The 16,758-nt window shown below is 38.0% G+C and overlaps 1 protein-coding gene across 2 annotated transcripts in view; it reads right to left on the minus strand.

Moving 5' to 3' along the window:
- TAF1 (TATA-box binding protein associated factor 1) overlaps window positions 1-16,758 on the minus strand; it is a 145,270-nt gene that overhangs the window by 2,206 nt on the left and 126,306 nt on the right. For both annotated transcript variants that reach the window (XM_037822723.1, XM_037822722.1), the window contains exons 33-37: window positions 9,011-9,078; window positions 8,553-8,669; window positions 4,518-4,643; window positions 3,182-3,338; window positions 2,353-2,530 (exon numbers count right to left, since the gene is read on the minus strand). In XM_037822723.1, the coding sequence (XP_037678651.1) occupies window positions 2,353-2,530; window positions 3,182-3,338; window positions 4,518-4,643; window positions 8,553-8,669; window positions 9,011-9,078 (646 nt within the window). The remainder of the gene's footprint in view (window positions 1-2,352; window positions 2,531-3,181; window positions 3,339-4,517; window positions 4,644-8,552; window positions 8,670-9,010; window positions 9,079-16,758) is intronic.

The following is a 16,758-nucleotide window of genomic DNA, read 5'->3' on the forward strand; positions in this document are numbered from 1 at the left end:
CCCTGACTGCCTTAGCTCAGTCCATTATTATCTCTGGCCTGCACGACTGAAGTAAGTCTTCATGCCTCCAGTCTTGCTGTCCTCCAATTCATTCTTCATACTTCTGCCAGAGTGCTCTTTATTTTTTGTTTGTTTATTCTCAATTTTACTTAAAAAAATCACAGAGATAATGCATGTTCATTGGTAAAAATGTAGAACATACACACCAGAAAAAGAGAAAAAAAGAGAAAATTACCAATAACCCCACCACTTACAGATAATCTTGTGGTATATGACCTTCCAAAATTTTTCTATGTATTTATGTGCTTAAACATGTTTTTTATTTACAAAATTGGAATACTCTACATACTCTTTAGGAATCTGCTTTTTTTCACTAATGATATATATAATGAACACTGTTCCATGTCAATAAACATACATCTATATCAACATTTTAATAGCTGCTGCATTCCACTGCATGGTTGTAACATGATTTATTTAACAGTCTCATTAGGACATTTCAGCTGTCTCCAATTTTCCATTATTAGAAACAACGCTGTGATAAACATCCTTGTGCAAACATCTCGATCAAAGTTATTTTATTATCCCCGTAGAATAATTTCCTAAACATGGAATTTTGGGGCCAAATGGGACGCACATTTTTAAAGTTTTTTATTTATAATGATAAGTTGCTATACCTCTCTCATGCCTACCCCATTTTGTCAATTTACATTACCACCAGTAGTTTCAGAATGTCCTTTTTTCCCCCACACCCTCTCCAACACTAGCGTTATCATTCATTTTAATCTTTGCCAATCTGATAAAAAAATTATATCTCAGTATTTTATTGCATTTCTTTAATTATTAGGGAAGCTATTGTTTCATATATTTATTGGCAATTTGCATTTCTTTTGTGAACTGTTAAGCTCACGCCTTTTGCCCATTTTTCTTTTGTGGCACAGAGCAATCTTTTAGAAATATAAATCTGATCACACTACTCTCATTTAATGGCTGCCCCAAACTTTCAGGTCCTTCATGATTTCGTCCTTACCTACCTCTTTAAATAATCTCTTATCATACTCTTACATGGACCGATCAAAACCTCCAGCTATACTGAGCTGCTTGTGTCCTCTAATGTTTCATGCCTCTGTGTCTTCACACATACTGTTCCTGCTCTCTGCGGTGCCCTCTTCTTTCCTCTTCATTGAGCTAATTCCTATCTGTAGTCAGCTTGGTTTCCTTCTCTAGCCACCTCCCCTCCTCCACACACTACCCAAGACCCAGAAAAATCCTCTAGTTGCCTATCACACCACTTACTGTGTTACATTGTGATTGTCTGCTTACCTATTTTAGGTCTCCCACTAGACTGAACTCCTTTAAAGAAGGGATCACATCTTAGTTGTTTTGTACTTGTGATAAATATTTGCCAAGTGAATGAATAAAAAGAAGACTCTAACTGCTTGCTAGATACCCCTGCCTAGATGTATTATATAGTAACCTTAAATCCAACATGTCCAAAGTCAAATTCATTTTCTTCCTCCTTTCCCACAACATATAAATACCTGTTCTTCCTCTTTCCTATCTCAGTGACATTTCTATTCCTTATTCATCTGACCCCCTTACCTCCTAAATCCAACTGATTTACCTACTAAATGGCTCTTGAGCATCCCTTTGTTACCCTCCTGCTCCTGACAGATGCCAGTTCAGGTTCTCATGATCTGTTCCACATTGCCCTAAGAGTTATTTAATACACAAATCTGATATTGCTTCCTTTTCCTTCCAGTCATAATTCCCATTACCCACAAGATAAAATCCAAATGTCTTAGCATGACATTTAAAGTCCACCACAATATAATCCCTTGCTATTCTGGAGCCTCAATTCCCAACAACCTCCTTTTGCTCTGGAACATTCTTTATGTTATCTTTTATTTCTGTGCTTTTGAACACATTGTTCCATCTATAAAGATCTCCCTACCTGCTGCCACCATATCTACTTAGCAGACTCCTATTCATCCTTTAAGGTCCAGTTCAAATGTTTCCTCATCTGTGAAACTTTCCCTGATTACTTCAAGTGGGGTGAGACACTCCCTCCTCAGTGGTACCTTGGCACTTTGTACTTACGTATCTTATAGCACTTATCACATTGTATTTGTCATCATTTGTTTAGGTCAGTGTCTTCCACTAGACTGTGAGCTCCTCAGGGGCAGGATATGTCTTGCTCCTCCTCTGTGTATCCCCAGGGCCTAGCACAGTGCCTGGCCCTAGCAGGTGCTCAGGAAATGTTTGATGGATGAAAGTAATCTGACGCTGGGCCCTGTGACATCATTGCTGGGCAGTGATGCCACAGCCCTGTAGCATGTTGCTGTCGATTACCTGATGTTGCTATCCTCCAAACCATGGGAAGCCTCCCCACCGTCTCCCTCATAGGACATCATGCTCTCTTCGTTTTCCATGCCCATCTTTGTGTTCTCCTGAAGCATGCACGGCAGTTTGGGTCTTATCCCATCAGATCCCACATCAGAGTCACTTCCACTTTCGCTCAGCTGGATAGCTGTGAAAAGAGACAGATTGTGGCTCATCAAGAGAGAAGCTTGACAGAATTAACACCCTTGGTCTTCCAGACCCAGCCACTCACTTCCACACATCTAAGCAGGCATTTTACCACTATTCCTCACCTCAGAAGCTTCTCTTGTAAATTCCCCGGGTCAGTATTTGGAAGATCTGTAGTTTGGAAACTGGATCCAAGTAAACATTTCTTTTTTTCATCTCAGTCCAACCCAACCTATTTGTTTTTTCTCTTATCTTCTCCTCCCATACTTGTTCCTGCTGCTGCCATTAAGTAGCTCCCATACTTGTTCCTGCTGCTGCCATTAATTCATTTAAAAGATCCTAAAGCAGGATCTTTTTTCTTAATTTTCCTTCCCTGTTGCCACATATCACATTTCTTTCTCATCTTTAGAATTTATTCATAGGATAAACTGCTACTGAGCCATTGCTGCTTCTCTTCCTGTTCTTTGTACCTCCTGTGCTCTATGACTTCACTTCTTTTGAAGCTAATGAATATACTCATCCTATGAGCCAGTGCTCAGTACCTTGAGATTTATTAATGGAAATTCAATAAAAGAGGCAGTGTCTGATAACAGCAGAGATTCCTATCCAATCCTGAAGGTGCTATGGCCAGAACCAAAGGAGCTAGACATACCAGAGAAGGGATTATCTCCTTCTTCATCACTCCCAGCATCCTCCTCATCATCCTCTCCTTCAGACATAAGCAAATCCTCATACAGGACACTGGCTTGAGGCTGTTGCACAGCTCCTTCCTCTTCATCTGCAAGATCACCATCTCCATCTTCACCTTCCTGAATGAGACCAGTTGGGGGTCAAAGTTCCATGAACTGATCAAGTAAGATACCAAAAAACCACCATCAGTCCCCCTTGCTGCCTTATATGTTGTTATGTAATTCTGGTAGACAGATGTTTAGCTGTTTTCAAGAATTAAAGTCAGACTGGGGCTCACTACGGAGACCCTCTCATATCATGTTGGGATTTGGCCTGCCCTCTACTGTTGGGGATCCTATCATATAAGAAAATAATGTAACCGTAAGCTTTCTGTAAGCATACTCACTGGGGCTGGAGTCTTAGGTTTCCCATCCTCCTCCTCCTCATCATACCCGTTAATATCTACATCAGAGTCTTCCTCGCCCAGCGTACCTTGGCCCTGGCGCATCTGAATAAGGAACACAAATAGCACATCATTGAGGAACGTGCCTGTAGGAGGAGTTAACCAAGGGCTCTCACCCAGGACTGATGCTCCTCACTGACATCCCAGCCAACCCCAATGCTAGTGGGGGCTGTTACACAGCTCAAGGCATGTGCATTTTCTCCCCCATTCATTCTTTGGAAATCTAGGGTAGGGTAATAATCCCAAAGAACAGGAAGGTCCTTGGTCTACTCTTACTGTATCATCATCACTTGGAGACTCTTCCTTTCTAACTCAAGCTTTCCTTGGCTTGTGTTGGGCTCTTAGGGATAGAAAAACCCTCCTGGGTTTTGCACTCTCCAGTGTAACCCTGACTAAAAACAACTGATAAGATTTCTGGCTTCAGATCAGGGTTATCTTCTGATGCCTCTAAAACAGGTCAATTATTTAAAATTTGACTGAATTCCATAAATGATTTTAATTTAGATTATAATATACATGCAGTAATGTAGCAGGCCAATTATTTTAAATTCTGCCTCTGAACGCAATTGATCTTTCTAGCTACCTGTCAAGTTGCTCTGATGCCTCAAACACTTTTCACCCTTGTGTCTTCCCTGAAATTCTACTGTAAGTAACTGCCCATGGGGACAGGCAGAAGACAATGTCAGTCATGTGACTTGCCACCATCGCAACTTGATACATTTCTAAGCCTTCATTCTCAGGGCCAATAGGCCCAATCATTCTTGACATGTCATATACCACCAACTACCAACAGTGCCCCTACCCTCCACTCCCCAGGCATACTACCAATCTCACAAAGAGAAAAAGAACATCCAACCTGTGTTGCCTGCTTTTCTGGAGTGGTAGTGGGAATATCCAGGACAGACATACTGCTCTCATCTTGAAATACAGAGGCATCTCGCGATATACTGAGGGATGTGTTCACATCATATAAATCAGGAGGCTGTGGCACAAAACACACAACTTAGCTTCTGTTTAGAGACAGGAGTAAGAAATGCACAAAACTCCCCATTAAGAGCATTCATTGCAGAGAAAGGTCATGAAAAGCAATCCGATTAAAGAGAAAACATAGTTTGGCACAGCTTTATGGACAGGTTTTTGGGGATGTTACAAATGTTGTCTATTCTAGCAGAGAGGTATCTGATGTATATAATCAGAAGCCCAAAACAGAAAAGCATCAAAGCAATGGGAAATTCTATGTTTTAACAGCCTTTCTTGTCCATATCCTAGTTCTAAGCCTTGTCTTATTGTTTTTAGGCCCAGGGCTTCATGACCAGGGCTATTTTCTTTTTCATTTTTATTGAGATTGTTCAGATACCATACAATTATCCAAAGTGTACAATCACTTGCTCCTCGGTATGAACAGGGCTATTTTGATTGATTTAGAGATCTAAGAGGGAATGGGGTAAAGACATTTCAATTCTGATAAGAGAATGTATTGGTTTGATAGCTATGAGCTCAGTAGAGAATACTACGAGGCAAAATGGTGTGGTGAAAAACCATGGGCTTTGGAGTAAACTGCCCTGGGTTTCAATCTTGGCTCCACCATGTGCCAGCTGAAAAACTTTCAATAAATTATATAATCTCTCTAAGCCTTGGTTTCCTCAACGTAAAGCATGGATGATAATGCCTACCTCATAGGGCTTTTGTGAAAATTAAGAGATATATATAAACTCAATAGCTTGTACTCAATAAATTATAAATCCCTTTTCTCTCCCCTCCTTTGAAAAGAACAGGGAATTAGCAGTGACAGGAGGGTAGGAAGAACTGATAAAGAGCAGGCTAGAAAAGCAGGAAAGAGTTACTCAAAAGCCAGGGTAGAAATATGCTGCAACTATTAAAAAATCATGTTTTCCAAGACTAATGAAATGATATTATGTAATATAATGTAAGAGTGAAAAGAACAGAACCCCAAATCATATTTACCAGTTTTGTTTTAAAAGTCTGTCTATAACTTTTGAGGACTGAAGGTCGGTATGCCAAGCCTTCTATCTTAGGGCTTGCCCTTATGAAGCTCATTACTGCAAAGAGGAGGCTAAAACCTGCTTATAATTGTGCCTAAGAGTCTCCCCCTGAGTACATCTTTGTTGTTCCTCAGATGTGGCCCTGTCTCTCTAACCAGGCCAGCTTGGCAGGTGAACTCGCTGCCTTCCCCCCTACATGGGACCTGACTCCTAGGGGTATAACTCTCCCTGGCAACACAGGATATGACTCCTGGGGATGAATCTGGACCTGGCATCATGGAATTGAGAACATCTTCTTGACCAAAAGAGGGATATGAAATGAAACGAAATAAAGCTTCAGTGGCTGAGAGATTTCAAATGGAGTAGAGAGGTCACTCTGGTGGACATTCTTACACATTAAATAGATAACACTTTTTAGGTTGTAATGTATTAGAATAGCTAGAAGTCAATACCTGAAACTACCAAACTCCAACCCAGTAGCCTGGACTCTTGAAGATGATTGTATAACAATGTAGCTTACAAGGGGTGACACTGTGATTGTGAAAACCTTGGGGATTGCACTCCCTTTATCCAGTGTATGGATGGATCAGTAGAAGAAATGAAAAATAGGGTGGGATGGGGGCAATGATTTGGGAGTTCTTTTTTACTTTTATTTTTTATTCTTATTCTTGTTCTTTCTGATGTAAGGAAAATGTTCAAAATTAGATTGGGGTGATGAATGCACAACTATATGAAAATACTATGAACAGTTGATTGTACACCACGGACGACTGTATGGTATGTGAATATATCTCAATAAAACTGAACTTTAAAAAAAGTTTGTCTATAAATGCATACATACATATACACCACAGATACGAAAGAAACACACCAAAGTGTTCACAGTGGTTGGTTCTGAGTGGTAGAATTGATTACAGGTGACTTATTCTCTTTACATTTTTTAATTTTTGCAATGAACATGTTACTTTTATCAACAAAAACTCTCATATTTCACTTTGGTTGTTTTTTTTTTTTAAGCAAACAAACAAGCAAGACTGATTTAAGAGGAGAGTTTTGGGAAAAGAGATGAAAAATAGAACTCAAATCATTACAGAGCCAATAAACCAGCTGTGGATGAAAAGAAGGAAAAATTGGGGAATCATCCTTCTGAAAAATCTTACAGTGTAGTGTGGAAGGGCTGTGTGAGAAATGGCAAAGAAAGCAGTTTTATATGAAGCGCTAAGCTCAACACATGATGGATGCAATGCAAGCTAGATGGGATGAGTTGTGCTTTTTATCTCCATCTGAGTATGTGTGAATGAAGGGAATGATGAAAGGGTAAACTGGTATAACAAAGCAGCACTATCTAAACACTACTTTTCACAGAAAACTCTTTAACTGCACCAAACAACAGCTACTGCTCAAGAGGGAGAACAGTGGCAAGGTTTTCCTCAGCCATGAGGCAGAGTGGGAGAGAAAGAGAAAAAAGGAAGAAACTTTGGGGTCCAAGGCTTTGACTCACCAAAAGACTAGGCTTAAGCTGTCCTACACTAGAGTAAACTATGTGCCACTCAGTGGCTAGACTCTCCTGGGGAATGATGGCGCTAACACCCAGGCTTTAACTTACCAGAAAAGGCCCTGTGGAAGCTGTGGACCTATTAGCAAATAGGGCCTTCCTGGGCAACATCACACACCCAAGCCCCCATGACCCAATCTGCCCACATGCTCCAAGAGCCTTTCTTGTTCTGGGCCTGGAAGAAGTATCTGAGGGTTCCTCGTACCTAGCCCCTCAGTAACCTAGGTTTTGGGGTGTAAGGGAGAGTAAAAGAGAGACAGATAGGAACAGTGCATGAATGAGATACAGAGACAGCAATAATCCAACAGATCACATATGTTGCATTATCAGTTCAGAGTGAAACCTGGGTAGAATGAAAAAAAAAATTCCTGTGGGAATTGGGAAAATTTAGCATTAAAACATTTGGTTAAATTTGAAAGGGCTTCTGGGAGCCTTACAGACAACTTTCATACAGAGAAGGAAACAAACATTCCCTGAATGTCTATAACGTGCCTGGCACCTTGACTTGTTTAATGTTTACAACAATCTTGAAAAGTAGATTTTAGAGAAAAAGAAATTGAATTAGAGAGGTTAATTTAACTTCCCAAGATCACAAAGGTAGACACAGAAGCAGGGCTAAGACACAAACCCAGACCAGGTCTATGCCACAGTTCATGTACTTTCCACTCTACCATAGTGCCTCCAATATAGTAACCAAGCATCAGTTATATTCTGGTAATTCCGATTCTTCAAATATGCCAGCCCTCTAAAAGTGTAGAGGAAATACAAATCAGGGGTTGAGTCAGACCAGAAAGGCTAAAAATTTCTTATTTATCCTGCTCCCCAGCCTCAGTAAATTTAAGAATATTGTTAATATTACCTGTTTTCATTAGGAGAGGGAGTCAATCCAGGAAAACAGGTGATAGATCTAAGGCACACTGAGATACCTCTGAGGGAATGAGTAATCGGGTATACAGGATACAACAACGTGGCCCATGTCTGTAACTGAGAAGTCTACACTCTAGGGATATCCTAGAGCCCCGATTCATGGACAAGAGAGACTCAGAGGATACCTCTGGCCACAGAAGTCAGTAACTGGTATTCTCAAATACTACCTAAACAACTAAGGCCTCCCCCCTCTCTCATTCATCCCATAGCTGTCTCTTCTGGATTCAACAAGGCCACCAAGACCCACAGCCCTCATTCACCTTAGCCTTTGAGAAGACAAGAAAGCACACGAAAGGCATATGAAGAGGACAGAGAAGAACGGTATCTCAGTAAACAGATGTTAACATGCTCCCCATTTCCCAAACCAAGAAAACTGTAAGAAGCGGTTCCAAGTCCTTAGACTTACCTGAGGTGTGTAAGGCCCTGGGGTCATTGGGTCCAGGCTTTCTAATTCTGCTTCTTCCAAAGCTGCTTCTTTAGCTGTGCAAATATCCTTCTCAAGTTGAGTCAAATGTTCATCATACTGAAAAATAAAATTAATGAATTTGTTCAACATGTGTTTTAGGCACTGGGGATATAAAAGTAACAAACAGACCAAAAAATCCCTATCCTATCTTCATGGACATTATATTCTAGTAGCAGGATACAGATGATTATCAAAATAAATAAGTATATATAGTATGTTAAAAAAACATTTAGTTATAATTATAAAGCAGAGAAGGTAGAGAATGTAGGGTAAGGGTGGGGAATGGTGGTGAGAGATTACATTTAAAAACAGGATAGTCAGGTAAGGCCTCCTCATCCAAAGGAACAAAAAGATTTCAGAAAGCTAGATGCCAAGGGGACCTCCTCTTTACCACCTACCTCAGTCAGTGTCTGGTAACAGACATTTACAATCTCCTGAGCAATCTTAGTATACTGACTTTCAGGCCCTATAAAAGAGAAAAGAAAATGCCATTACCTTTGCAGACTAATCGCAGAGTTTAACATTCTCTTACCAGCAGTGTGCCCCACTATCCTAGACCCAAAAAATCATGATTAAGCTTTAACCTGGACTCTTGGCTTTACTTTTGGAGGTGGAAAATTTCAACATATACAAAAATTAGAGGGAATAATATAACAAACCCACAAGTACTGATGCTTTGATGATTATCAACAAATGGCCAATCCTGCTTCACTTAATATCTACTTACCACACTCCCCCCAAATTATTTTGAAGCAAATTTCAGTATCATACTATTTCATTCATAAATTGATCAGTATGTGTCTCTAAGGACTCTCACACCACATCTAAAAGAATTAACAATAATTCCCTATCATCAAATATCTAGTCAATATTCAAATTTCCCCAATTATTTCATAAATATTTTTTAACATTAGATTTCTATGAATCAGAATCCAAACAAGGTCCACACACTAAATTTGGCTGATATATCTTTAAGACATTTTTCCCTTAATTAAATGATACAGTTTCCCATATGACCCTTAGTCATAAGTTGAAAACTGGTGGCCTACAAGTCAGTCCAGTTTTGTTTGGCCCACATAAAAAATCAGTCCAGTTTATGGAAACACATTGAGCTGTACTGTACTCCTATGATAAATATACTTTTCTGCATATAAATTACACTTCAGTAAAAAGTTGGGTTTTCTCAGTATTAACACATACAGCAACTGTTAAAAAAAAAAAAAAAAGCTGAAAAAGAGCCCAGACTTCAATCAGAGATATGAATGAAGCAGATCTGGTTAAGACTAGGGAAAACTGGGCCAAAGAGTAAAGGTTGAAACTGACTTGCGTGTTAAAATTTCAACTACCATGTGAGACCAAGGAAAAAAATGTTTGATGTAGGATCTATATTTTCTAAACAATATAACTTCTACAGTCAGTTTGTTCAAACACCACAATTACATGGAACTCTGAATAGGAAGTGAGATACGGTAGGTCTGTATAGGTTAGAGTGAAACAGCAGCACATCCCAAAGTAATTTGGGTGGAGAATAAAAATATATATTCAGGGTTTCCCTGGGGAGCTGGGGGAGGATGCGGAGGTGTTGGATCTCCTCACCTGGATTGTTGCTGACGTTCTCACAAACAGTGGGGACTGATGGCTTGACATGCTGAGCCCTCTGTCTTGGGGCTTGCCCCTATGAAGCTTGTTACTGCAAAGGAGAGGCTAAACCTGCTTATAATTGTGCCTAAGAGTCTCCCCTTCAGTGGGACTGGGGGGGCCATGGGGATCACACTCCCCTTTGTCTAGTTTATGGATGGATGATTGGAAAGGTGGGGGAAGGAAACAAACAAACAGACAAGGGTTCTTTTTTACTTTAGTTGCTCTTTTTCACTTTAATTATTATTCTGGTTATTTTTTTGTGTGTGGTAATGAGGGTATCGGGGATTGATTTTGGTGATGAATGTACAACTAAGTAATGGTACTGTGAACAATCAAATGTACAATTTGTTTTGTATGACTGTGTGGTATGCGAATATATCTCAATAAAATGAATATTAAAAAAAAAAAAGGCTCCCCTTGACTACATCTTTCTTGCTCAGATGTGGCCCTCTCTCTCTAACTAAGCTACCTTGGCAGGTGATCTCACTGCCCTCCCCTCTATGTGGGACCTGACTCCCAGGGGTGTAAATCTCCCTGGCAATGCAGGATGTGACTCGTGGGGATGAATCTAGACCTGGAATCGTGGGATTGAGAACATCTTCTTGACCAAAAGGGGGATGTGAAATGAAATGAAATAAAGCTTCAGTGGCTGAGAGATTTCAAATGGAGTAGAGAGGTCACTCTGGTGGACATTCTCACACACTATGTAGATAACACTTTTTAGGTTTTGATGTGTTGGAATAGCTAGAAGTAAATACCTGAAACTACCAAACTCCAACCCAGTAGCCTTGACTCTTGAAGATGATTGTATAACAATGTAAATTATAAAGGGTGACAGTGTGATTGTGAAAACCTTGTGGATCGCACTCCCTTTATCCGTGTATGGATGGATGAGTAGAAGAATGGGGACAAAAGCTAAATGAAAAATAGGGTGGGATCAGGGGGATGATTTGGGTGTTCTTTTTTATTTTTATTTTTTATTCTTATTCTGATTCTTTCTGGTATAAGGAAAATGTTCAAAAATAGACTGGGGTGATGAATGCACAAGTATATGATGGTACTGTGAACAGTTGATTGTACACCATGGATGACTGTATGGTATGTGAATATATCTCAATAAAACTGAATTTAAAAGCTGGGTTTTTTTTTTTAAGTCTTAATGCAAAGCTGACAACATTTAATGAGAAGATTTCACATTAAAAATCCAAGTGTAAATTGTATTATAAAAAATGCAAGCGTATGGCTTCTCTTAAAAATTAAAAGATGCAGAGTCAACATTCTCACAAGCACAAAAGGTTACTGGAGCTGAATAGGCTTTAAAACAAGGCATTTGCTCTCCAGATGGCCATAGTCCCTACCAGGTCTACTTAATTCATAAATTTATGCCTGGAACTGAAAGCATTTGAGTTTTCAATCTCTGCCTTAAATGCTTTCTAATATTCTTCATTATACCTGTTCATTCACCCATTCATTCAAAAAAGACCAAATGAATATGAAAGATAAGGTCATCTATGAATTATCACTGTGCCCAACAGGAGATTGGGCATAAGCTACCCACATACAAAAAGAAATGTTTTCCTGAGTATATTTTGCTTTCTCTCTCTCTCACTTATTAAATCATGGCCAAAGCAAATGCAAATGTCTTGTTGAAGAAATGTACTTATACTTTGCCTCATTCCAAATAAGGATTGGCAACAGTCTACAGAATCACATACAATTAAAATCCAAATGTCCTTAAATAGTGGTAATTTCAACGACAGTCCTAGGAAGTAGATATTTTACCAAAACCAAGAAAATTCCTCTTTAGTGATGTGAAGAGAAGAAAGTAAAGTTACAAGCTTTGTGGTTCTAGTTCAAGAGCCAAAGCAAGCATTACTGCTGCTAGGTATCTGAAAAGTTTCTGAGAAAAAATATCAAGTTTGTGAGCAGTCCTTTGCAACCACCAAGGAGAAAAGGAGGTTTGTGATCACTTCTAGGACCCCATTTCCCTTGAGAACCCTTCCAGAAATACTAAAATAACCTCCCCTCCTAAGAAAATGAGTGCTCTACCAAAACAAGCAAAAATTATTTTCTTGAAAGTGACCAGTACGGGGATCTAGTGACCAGTACAGGGGATATGTACTTGTCCCAATATAAATTAAAATTAAAAAATAAAATAAAGTCCCAGTAAAAGCAGATTAAAAAATCAGCACCAAGTTTTAAAAGAAAAAATCTGCACAGCTAATTCCTAAAAGAAATCAAAATTAATAAATTCAACTCTGCATAGCTCACAGATCCCAAAGAGCAAAGCACTGCCCCTTCTAATTCTTAAGATATTCAAAGAATGAAGCTAGGTCTAGAACAGGTAAAAAGTGAAGAGAAATGACTCTCATCTTTCAGAGTGCAGCTAGGCTCTTTACATTATGTAGAATGTGGAGAAAATGCAAATTGAGATATTTAGTTTCCAAGGTAAGAGATGAGGTCTCTCAAACCAGAGTAACAGAACCTCACTGAGAATCTGGACGAGAAACTCAAGAAGCTAGAAACTATCCAGTATGGAACTGAGGGTGATAAATCTCACTCGCTGAAGGTAGGATTTCAAGGCCTGTCTGACGAAAAGCACCCCCAAACTTGAAAATGCTGTTTTTGTCCCACATGACTCACCATTTCATTTAGCATAGTTACCCTTAGCTAAGCACATTCACCTCTTATCCCTACAACAATTAGAAAAATAACAATATGGATACTCTAAAATACCTTTTCACAGAGTGAGATTTATAACTCTCTACTTCCTTGGCTTCTATGGTACCACTCTCCACTCACTCCTGGTATTCCGCCTCTATCTTTGGTCATTCATTCATCCATCAGATATTCACAAAGTGTCTATTATGTGCCAAGCATTACCCTAAGCACTAGGGCTTATAAGACAGACATGGTTCCTGCCTTTGTAGAGCTTACAGGGATCACTCAGATTTAAGCCACTAAATCTACCCAGGCCCGTATTTTTCTTTCTGTACTCTTTCCAATAGCTTACACAGAATAAACATGGGATAAATTAATATTCATTTATATCCCTTATGGTAAAACTGTTTGTTTTCCCTGGCACCACAAAGTTGCCCTGAAAATACTTAACAGAAACTTCAGCCTAAATCCTGTTTTCTGTGTCTCCTTTATCTTTCTTTTAACAAGTAATTATCTTTATTTTTCCAAATGATATTCTTTAAAAGATGAACTTGTTGTGGCCTTAATATCTTCTGGTACATATTCATTTACTGGCATATTATACGATCCACTCACTCCAAGTATGAGATTTCAGTGAGATGCTACTTTATACTAGAATGCTATATCACTGTCTACTAGCTCAATACAAAGTGAAAAGAGAAGACAGAACATATGCCTATTTCCTATCAAACTTAAGCAGAAATTGAATTCTTGAACAACAAAGAGGTATTCTCATAGAAGTGAAATGTTAAATGGCAATATCTCTACTTTAGCCAAAGTATTTTAAAAAACAAAGTGGAAATCCAATTTAAATGATTCTTTTTCTAGAAACACTCATATTGAGGTTTTTAATGCCTTTGCCTTTTTGAGTTCTGTATGACAAATATGAAGAAAGGCATGTATAATTTCTCTAACTTGAAAAGATTTTACTTAGACAAGGTCACATACTTACAGGAATGAAACACTATCCATAATATACTGTCAAGTGAAAAAGACAAATTGTAGAACACAATGTAAATATATGACCCTGTCAAAAAAAAAGTATATAGTATGCATAGAAAAAGGTCCAGAATGCTTCAAAACAAACTCAACATTGGCTACTCTGGAGAATGGGGTGGAGGGAAGGGAAGGACAGGATGATTTTGCTTTTCACTTTATATAATTCCATACTGTTTGAGTTTTTTAAAATAATGAGCACACAATTTTTATGATAAAAAATTTGTTTTAAGTTATATACTTGAATTTTACAGAAATAATTTGATTGGCCAAGATTTTAAAACACTGTTGTAGGCAAACAGGCATTCTTCCTCACTGTTCAGTTAACTATAAACAGATACAGCCCTTTGGGGACACGATTTCAGAACATTATCGAAATTTCCTATGGAAATATTCCCACAAATGCACATTTATATCAATGCAATATAATAGTAATGAAAAACTGTTTGGAAACCAGCATTATAGGAATACTTTAAATGCCCAGCAATGGGGGAATAGTTAAACAAACTACGGTACATCCATACTATGGCATACATTAGAAAGATATACAGAGTAGGATCTGACTCCCAGGGGTGTAAATCTCCCTGGCAACGCAGGATATGACCCTCAAGGATGAATCTGGACCCGACATTGTGGGATTGAGAACATCTTCTCGAACAAAAGGGGGATGTGAAATGAAACAAAATAAAGTTTCAGTGGCTGAGAGATTTCAAATGGAGTTGAGAAGTCACTCTGGTGGGTACTCTTACCCACTATATAGATAACCCTTTTTAGGTTTAAATGTATCAAAATAGCTAGAAGTAAATACCTAAAACTATCAAACTGCAACCCAGTAGCCTTGACTCTTAAAGACATATGTATAACAATGTAGCTTACAAGGGGTGACAGTGTGATTGTGAAAGCCTTGTGGATCACATTCCCTTTATCCAGTGTATGGATGGATGAATAGAAAAATGGAGAAAATAACTATATGAAAAATAGGGAGGGGGAGATGATTTGGGTGTTCTATTTTACTTTTATTTTTTATTCTTATTTTTATTCTTTCTGGTGTAAGGAAAATGTTCAAAAATAGACTAGGGTGATGAATGTACAACTATATGATGGTACTGTGAACACTGTACACCATGGATAACTATATGATATGTGAATATATCTCAATAAAACTGAATTTTAAAAAAAGAGACCTATATGTACTAACATAAAAAGAGAATCAATAAAATTTTTGAAATATTCCTATCAAAATCCCAGCAAGATTTTGCATACAGACAAGTTTCTTCTAAAGTTTATATGCAAAGACAAAAGAACTAGATTACAAAACAATTTTGAAAAAGAATGAAGTGGGAGGAATCACTCTACCTGATGACTTACTACAGAGCTACAATAAGCAAGTCAGTGTGCAGAGGGAGAAACACAGGTCAATGGAACAGAAAAGAGTACTCAGAAATAAAACAACACAAATACCTTCAACTGACTTTTGAAAAAGCATATGAAACCAAAAGCAATTCAATGGAGAAAGGATAGTCTTTTCAACAAATAATGCTTGAACAACTGGATATCCATAGGCAAAAAAGTTAACCTCACCATAAAGCCTCATACTATATACAAAAACTAATTCAAAATAGATCATGGAATTAAATGTAAAACATAAAACTAAAAACTTTTAGAAGACAACTTAAGAGAAAACTTTTTGTGGGCTTTGGCTAGGCAAAGATTCTTTAAATATACCAAAAGCACAAATGATGAAAAAAAAAAAAACTGATAAACTGGACTTCATCAAAATTAAAAACTTGTGCTCTTCAAAAGACACTGTTAAGAGACTAAAAAGACAAGCCACAGACTGGGAGAAAATCTTTGCAAATCATATAGCTGATAAAGGCTTTGTACCTAGAACATATAAAGAAATCTCAAAACTTAGTAAGAAAACACTCCAATTAAAAACAGGCGAAAGAGATGAACAGATACTTCACCAAAGAAAATATATAGATGGCAAATAAGCACATCAAAAGACGCTCAACATCATTAGCCATTAGGGAAATGCAAATTAAATCCACAATGAGATAGAAAAACAGCAAAAATTAAAAACAGTGATAACACCAAATACTGTGGAGAAACTGGATCTCTCAAACATTGCTTGTGGGAATATAAAATGGTACAGTCATTTGGAACACCATCTGGCAATTTCTTACAAAATTAAACATATACTTACCATTGTACTCTTGGGCATTTATCCCAGGGAAATGAAAACTTATATTCACATAATACCTGTACATGAAAGTTCATAGCAGCTTTATCTGTAATAACAAAATAACTGAAACCCAAATATCCTTCAAAGAGTGAATGGCTGAACAAACTCTATTACATCCATAGAATGGCCTACTACTCAAATAAAAAATGAACTATTGATACATACAATCATTTGCACTGATCTCAAGGGAATTATACTTGGCAAAAAAAGAGACAATCTCAAAATGTTACACATTATATTACTCAATTTATATTAACATGACCAAATGTCAAAACTATAGAGATGGAGAACAGATTAACGGTTGTTAGGGGACAGAAAAGCAGTGAGTGTGTGTGTGTGGGGGGGTGTAAATACAAAGAGGTACCATGAGGAAGTTCTTCAGTGGTGATAGAACAGTTCTAAATCTTGATTGTGGTGGGGGTTACATACATGGCATGAAATTGCACAGAATTACACAACACACACATACAAATGAATGCGGATTTTTAAAAAGGTGAAAACTAAATAAGGTCTGTAATCTAGTTAATAGCAATATACCAATAACAGTTTCCTGGTTTCAGTATT

This window comes from Choloepus didactylus, chromosome Y, assembly GCF_015220235.1.
Source record: "Choloepus didactylus isolate mChoDid1 chromosome Y, mChoDid1.pri, whole genome shotgun sequence".
Taxonomy (NCBI): Eukaryota; Metazoa; Chordata; class Mammalia; order Pilosa; family Megalonychidae; genus Choloepus; species Choloepus didactylus.